Source organism: Schistocerca cancellata, chromosome 2 (genome assembly GCF_023864275.1).
Source record: "Schistocerca cancellata isolate TAMUIC-IGC-003103 chromosome 2, iqSchCanc2.1, whole genome shotgun sequence".
NCBI classification, from domain to species: Eukaryota; Metazoa; Arthropoda; class Insecta; order Orthoptera; family Acrididae; genus Schistocerca; species Schistocerca cancellata.
This window is the reverse complement of record NC_064627.1, coordinates 226,199,567-226,206,681: the sequence shown is the minus strand read 5'-3', so window position 1 is coordinate 226,206,681 and position 7,115 is coordinate 226,199,567. Positions and strand designations below refer to the sequence as shown.

The 7,115-nt window shown below is 42.3% G+C and overlaps 1 protein-coding gene across 1 annotated transcript in view; it reads left to right on the top strand.

Moving 5' to 3' along the window:
• The first annotated feature begins 1,499 nt into the window (after positions 1 to 1,499).
• LOC126144720 (dehydrogenase/reductase SDR family member 11-like) overlaps positions 1,500 to 7,115 on the top strand; it is a 40,397-nt gene continuing 34,781 nt past the window's right edge. The window contains exons 1-2 of the mRNA XM_049915507.1: positions 1,500 to 1,732; positions 5,777 to 5,939. Of these exons, the coding sequence (XP_049771464.1) occupies positions 1,595 to 1,732; positions 5,777 to 5,939 (301 nt within the window). The 5' untranslated portion in view covers positions 1,500 to 1,594. The remainder of the gene's footprint in view (positions 1,733 to 5,776; positions 5,940 to 7,115) is intronic.

Here is a 7,115-nt window from a genome sequence, read left to right as displayed (position 1 = left end):
GTCCCCCCACAGCTCTTACTGTAGAAAAACTTGTCTCCCTTAGATTTTCTGGTAAAATTGATTTTTGAACGAGGCATGTGACTAATACAATCTTTGTCTTTCGCCTTCACATCCTAGCCCAAAATGCAGTCATTATAGAAAATCGTCCCAACACGCAACCAAGAGCCATGTCGTCAAACGTGTACCATTTAATTCTACTGTTATTATATGTCTCTAACTCACGTCGCAGCCAGTATTAAAACTGTATCTATAAATGGGTAGTGTTGCCTTATACACGCCTTATATACGCCTACGTATGTAACGCTTCAAAAAGTTCGTATCACCACATAACAGCTACAGTGAGGGTATGATTTTCCTATTCTGTGCTGAAGATCGCTGGATAAATGACTCACGCTTCCTCCGGCAACAAGGTTATTTTAACAAGTGTTGCAAGTCAGGCTTTGAGTATGATCACTGATGCACCCCGTACTGGCACTGATAAGAAGCGGATCTTGTACCTGGTAATGGCACTGATAAGAAACGGACGCAGCTAGGAGATTTGAAATGTAAGAAAACAATTCATCTGGACCCTTACTGTGTCTTACATCGAAACGTATAGAATCAGATTTCCAGGCGAAGGAAATAAATGACAGGTTACCCCTCAAATCTCACATGCACAACTGTCAAACAGCTGAACACGAAGACACAAAGAACAAAGTTTAAACAATCTTACCGGTAGAAGAGCGTACTGGAAGCATAGTGGGTATCAGACTAGGTACACCTTCTGTAACTTCAGACAATGCTGGGAATAGCAAGTAGGACAGTGTTGCGAGGCTACATTAATACTTTAGACAGCCTATAACCGGCTGGTTATAAGATCAAAAGTTGGACGCAATAGAACCATGTCTAGTAAAGTACTACGGCGTTCAAACAGCCTTCAGGTTGACGACTGCTTCACTTTTACTACTTCCTTTGCCATCTTAGATTAAAGTATGTTTGTAAAGAACAGGGAATAGGATGGGGTTCATGATCTAGCTGTAAAGAGGGAAAAGAAGAAAGATTAATGTCCCGTCGACATCGAAGTCATTAGAGACGGATTTAGCAGCATACACACCGCAGCGGTATCAGACTCACGAAAAAGTCCTCATGTTCTTGTACTGACTTATGGAAGTCGCGAATAGCAGAAGGCAGAATGCGGGGAAAGACGAAATGAATCTCATTTCTTCCTGGTCCAGTGTCTTAGACTATGCTTCTCGTTGCACAGTAAAATGAAAATATAGTGACAGGCACAGCATTTGGCATGGAAGTAATTAATTTTTTTATGGGTGTTCTTCAATGATGTGCCAGTCTCAAATAAGAGGGAACAAGGGCAAAGAAGGAATAAGCTGGCCGCGACAAAAGCCGTAAACGGAACGCAAGTGAAGTGGGCGGCAAAGTTGTCTGCTAAGGATGACTCAGCAGTGTTCCTGTAGCAGCAGCTGTTGCGCAATAGCAAGCCGCGTCGCGCTGGCAGCAGCGATAGCGAGAACACGGACGCTTAAAAAGGCGTGAGTGTCGTTTGCGGACCGCAGAACTCCGTTGATGTAGCGGACGCCAGAGTGTGAAATCGGCGATTATGGGGATCGAAAAATACGCCGGTCGTGTTGCCATGGTGACGGGTGCAAACTCAGGCATCGGCTACGCGATCACGCAGGCGCTGCTCGGCCATGGAATCATAGTCGTCGGCTTCGACAAGGCTGTCGATAAACTCCAGGTAAACACAGACCACACTATCTATACTAATCGGCACTCCCGGATGTTGCTCCATTCTCTTGAGACAGTCATGAGCCTCATTTTAACTCAGCTTAGTCTTTAGCATGGTAGCCAATCCTAATATATATATATATATATATATATATATATATATTTTCTTTTTGACATGAAACCATGTCAGTCAGTCTTCTGGCAGAGTATAGGAACTTGGCCCTTTTTCTCGCTTATGCTGTACTATGTCTACAGTGATTGTTTACAAGTAAAAGGATCTGGCGTTTAATAGCTCAAGCAACTTCACGGACTGATGCGCACCGTATCAGCTGCACATAGTGCCTGATTTGATATCTTAGACAACAAGTATAGTGCCAATACTTCAATACTTCATTGCCTGCGAATGAAGGCGAAAATAGTGAATCTGCCCCGTCCAAAACTACAGAACGTTTGCTGTTGTTTATATTTTTTTTATTTTCATTAACCTCATTAAAACCACACAGCCACTATTTTTAACGGCAAACGTAAAACGTATTAATGATACTCACTGTTAGTGCGGTATGAAGGAAGACACCAGTAGCAGCAACACCGACTGATCTCTACTCAGGGCATGGATGTGTGTGATGTCCTTAGGTTAGTTAGGTTTAAGTAGTTCTAAGTCTAGGGGACTGATGACCTCAGATGTTAAGTCTGAATAGTGCTTAGAGCCATTTGATTTCTACTGCGGGCGGGTTTAAGGCCTAAACAACGCAAGCCGCCGCTTTCGGCGCCACCTGGCAGAGGCACAACAGTCCAAGATTGTACATGACGTATCACAACGATTAGTAGCCGCCGTTTAGGACTCCAAGATGAGAGGGGCGCCCAAGTGCAAGATTTGTTTACGGTGAATATCACAATTAGTAGCGAAAACCGACAGGGGGAAAGTGTACTTTGTAAAAGGTAGAGGGGGTGGGTGTGCCAAATGATAAGCAGTTTGTGTGTGGAAAAATGTTCTCGAACAGGTCCTGTCTCTACGATTACGACAATCAACTCATTTACTATAGAGTGTAGTGAAATGTAGGCATCACTTACCCACAAATACGTACAGTTTTGTACCAACTTATGACTTAGTGACATACGAAAACATACTGAACTTTTTAGCAATTGGGCAAATGGCAATACAAATTTTAGGCATTTTTTAAGCTAGATTGGATATTCTATATGTTAAAAAGGCTGCAAGACAGGGATTAGTCTTTTGCTCCTACTGTTCAATCCACACATCGAAGAAGCAATGACAGGAATAAAAGAAAGGTTCAATAGGGGAATTAAAATTCAAGAAGAAAGGATATCAACGATAATATTCGCCGATTATTGCTATCCTCAGTGAAAGTGAAGAAGAATTACAGATCTGTTCAATGGAATGGAGAAAGTAATAATTCAATGGAATGGAGAAGGTAATAAGTACAGATTGTGGACTAATGGTAAACCGAAGAAAGACGAAAGTAAAGTGAAGTAGCAGAAATGAGAACAGCGACAAACATAACGTCATAATTGGTGGTTACGAAGTAGATGAAGATTAAGAATTCTGCTACCTGGGCAGCGAAATATCCCATGACGGACGGAGCAAGAAGGGCATAAATAGCAGACTTGCAATGGCAGAAAGGGCCCCCCTGGTCAAAATAATGTCTACTGATATCGCCGGACGGAGTGGCAGAGCGGTTCTAGGCGCTACAGTCTGGAACCCGCGACCGCTCCGGTCGAGGTTCGAATCCTGCCTCGGGCATGGATGTGTGTGATGTCCTTAGGTTGGTTAGGTTTAAGCAGTTCTAAGTTCTAGGGGACTGATGACCACAGCAGTTAAGTCCCATAGTGCTCAGAGCCATTTGAACCATTTTCTACTGATATCAAAGGGAAACAGTGACAAGATGGAGGGACAGGATGATAGGACATCTGTTAAGACATCAGCAATCGCTTCCATGCTACTTGAGAGAGCTGTAGAGGGTAAAAACTGTAGAGTAGGACAGAGACTGGAATACAGTACATCTAGCAAATAACTGAGGTCGTGGTTTGTAATCTGAGATGAAGAGGTTGCTACAGGAGAGGAATTCGTAGCGGGTCTCATCATATTAGTCAGAAGACTGATGACTCAAACAATGTGTTTGTCGCTGTTCTCATTTCTGCTACTTCTCTTTACTTTCGTCTTTCTTCGGTTTACCATTAGTCATTTGTGTGTGTGTGTGTGTGTGTGTGTGTGTTGGGTGGAAAGGGGGGGGGGTAGAGGAGAGGGAGGCGACGAGGGGGGAATCGAGCGCACGTGCGAACAAATAGAGAACTTGAACTAGAATTGAAATTGTATTATACACTATTTTCGATTTTTATCTTTCAGAAACTGTTCAGATGGATGACGTACGAAGCAAAATATAAAATTGAAACGAAAAAAAGTTTCTTCATTGTACTTATTGCATTACGTTTTTTATTATGTGGGTGTTAAAGGATCTACCATAGATTTTCTTGTTGCTACGTGCATGTTGATGAAGTATCAGTTTCCTTTTTTATTTACATCGACGGGTGTGAATACTCGAAGTTGCTACAATAAACTTATATCCACTAAGGCATTTTACAGAAAACTAAAAGTAATACGAGGTGCATTCCAGTTCTAAGGCCTCCGATTTTTTTTCTCCGGACTGGAAAGAGATAGAAACATGCGCATTGTTTTAAAATGAGGCCGCGTTCATTGTCAATACGGTCCAGAGATGGCAGCACCGTACGGCAGATGGAATTTTACCGCCAGCGGCGAGAATGAGAACTGTTTTAAATACTTAAAATGGCGACGTTTTCCTTACTTGAACAGCGTGCAATCATTCGTTTTCTGAATTTGCGTGGTGTGAAACCAATTGAAATTCATCGACAGTTGAAGGAGACATGTGGTGATGGAGTTATGGATGTGTCAAAAGTGCGTTCGTGGGTGCGACAGTTTAATGAAGGCAGAACATCGTGTGACAACAAACCGAAACAACCTCGGGATCGCACAAGCCGGTCTGACAACATGATCGAAAAAGTGGAGAGAATTGTTTTGGGGGATCGCCGAATGACTGTTGAACAGATCGCCTACAGAGTTGGCATTTCTGTGGGATCTGTGCACACAATCCTGCATGACGACCTGAAAATGCGAAAAGTGTCATCCAGGTGGGTGCCACGAATGCTGACGGACGACCACATGGCTGCCCGTGTGGCATGTTGCCAAGCAATGTTGACGCGCAACGACAGCATGAATGGGACTTTCTTTTCGTCGGTTGTGACACTGGATGAGACGTGGATGCCATTTTTCAATCCAGAAACAAAGCGCCAGTCAGCTCAATGGAAGCACACAGATTCACCGCCACCAAAAAAATTTCGGGTTACTGCCAGTGCTGAAAAAATGATGGTGTCCATGTTCTGGGACAGCGAGGGCGTAATCCTTACCCATTGCGTTCCAAAGGGCACTACGGTAACAGGTGCATCCTACGAAAATGTTTTGAAGAACAAATTCCTTCCTGCACTGCAACAAAAACGTCTGGGAAGGGCTGTGCGTGTGCTGTTTCACCAAGACAACACACGCACACATTGAGCTAACGTTACGCAACAGTTTCTTCGTGATAACAACTTTGATGTGATTCCTCATGCTCCCTACTCACCTGACCTGGGTCCTAGTGACTTTTGGCTTTTTCCAACAATGAAAGACACTCTCCGTGGCCGCACATTCACCAGCCGTGCTGCTATTGCCTCAGCGATTTTCCAGTGGTCAAAACAGACTCCTAAAGAAGCCTTCGCCGCTGCCATGGAATCATGGCGTCAGCGTTGTGAAAAAAGTGTACGTCTGCAGGGCGATTATGTCAAGAAGTAACGCCAGTTTCATCGATTTCGTGAGAGTAGTTAATTAGAAAAAAAAAATCAGAGGCCTTAGAACTTGAATGCACCTCGTATGACTTGAAAATACTTTTTTTCAGTTCTCCATTTGACTGCTTTCTTAACAATTGCTTGCTCTTTAACAAGTGTATTGAAAACAGAAGAATCATGTAAATCTATTGTTCAACAGTCACTCAAACTGAAAACCACCGCCAGCAATTTGCACGTTGTGGAGGGAGACTTGACGGATGAGGACAGCATTCTGGCAGCTTTCAAATGGATACGTGACCACCTGCCTGGCGTCGACATCATGATCAACAACGCTGGCACCTGCAGCACCTTCGATCTGTCATGTAAGTACTAGTAGAAAATTTTTTAAGTCAGTAGACCAGAAAAGTAGCTGCATATTTGGAAGGCCGCCGAAACGGCTGTTCATACTCTGTGTTACACTTGGACTCAAAAACGTACGTAAACGGTTACATTCCAGTGAATTTTAAGGCATTCCTTAGCAAGACGACAAGTGTACGTTATGTACAAGCACGTTCAAACTACCTTGTGTTAGATAATAATTGCTAATAGTGTAAGATATGTACAAGCACGTTCAAACTACCTTGTGTTAGATAATAATTTCTAGTACTGATAGTTTGAAAGATCAGTAACGAACACTTGCGTAACTTGTTGAAAATAACTGTAACATTCAATAGTTTTCTTTCTCTTCCTGATTACACTCCAATGAACCAAAACAAAAAATCTGGTGTGAGACAACAACAATACAAATGAAAACACGACAGATCACTACAAGAGTGGTTTTATGTTGTCGTGAGATATTGCTAGCCATGTTGCCGTGATGCAAGTCGGCAGTTCACTTTCACTAACTTTCGAAATTTCTTAGTGATATTTGAGTATCTGTAGCGATTTTAAAAACGCCAGTAATAACATTCGAGTTGCGCTAACACGAATCAGTTCATGTAATTAGCAAATAGTTGTTAAAAACTTCTTCATAAAAATCAGATAAAATCATTGCCATCGTGGAGACTTACCACAGAGTAATGCGAGTTTGGAGTTACCATGACGTTGCAGTTCATGGTCTGTTTCAAAATCGCAGCGGCAATTGTTATTCGGTAGGTAACAAATATTGGTAAGAAAACTGTTTCTAGGGTTACTCTGGCACTCGACATCGTTTATGTGGAAAAACGAGTTTCTCGTAATTGAGGCTTGGTCAACAAGTGTACAACTGAAACATTTTACACGTCACTAACGAGGCATTTCGATTTAAATAACTGAAAAAAAGAAATGTAAGAGATTAAAATAAAATTAATGTGGGATAGCATATGATAGAAGTTGTTTAAAGTGGTAATGTGACATTAAATTGCTTTTGCAAGGCTAATGGTACCCACAATGACAGGAGTTCACGATACAGAGAAGAAGCACATTAGTTCTTTTGTCATATCTAATTTGGTGAAAAAAATTCTACAGGAAAGAGAAAGTTTGCTATGGGGGAAAATGACACGAGGAGAGAATTGGAGAGT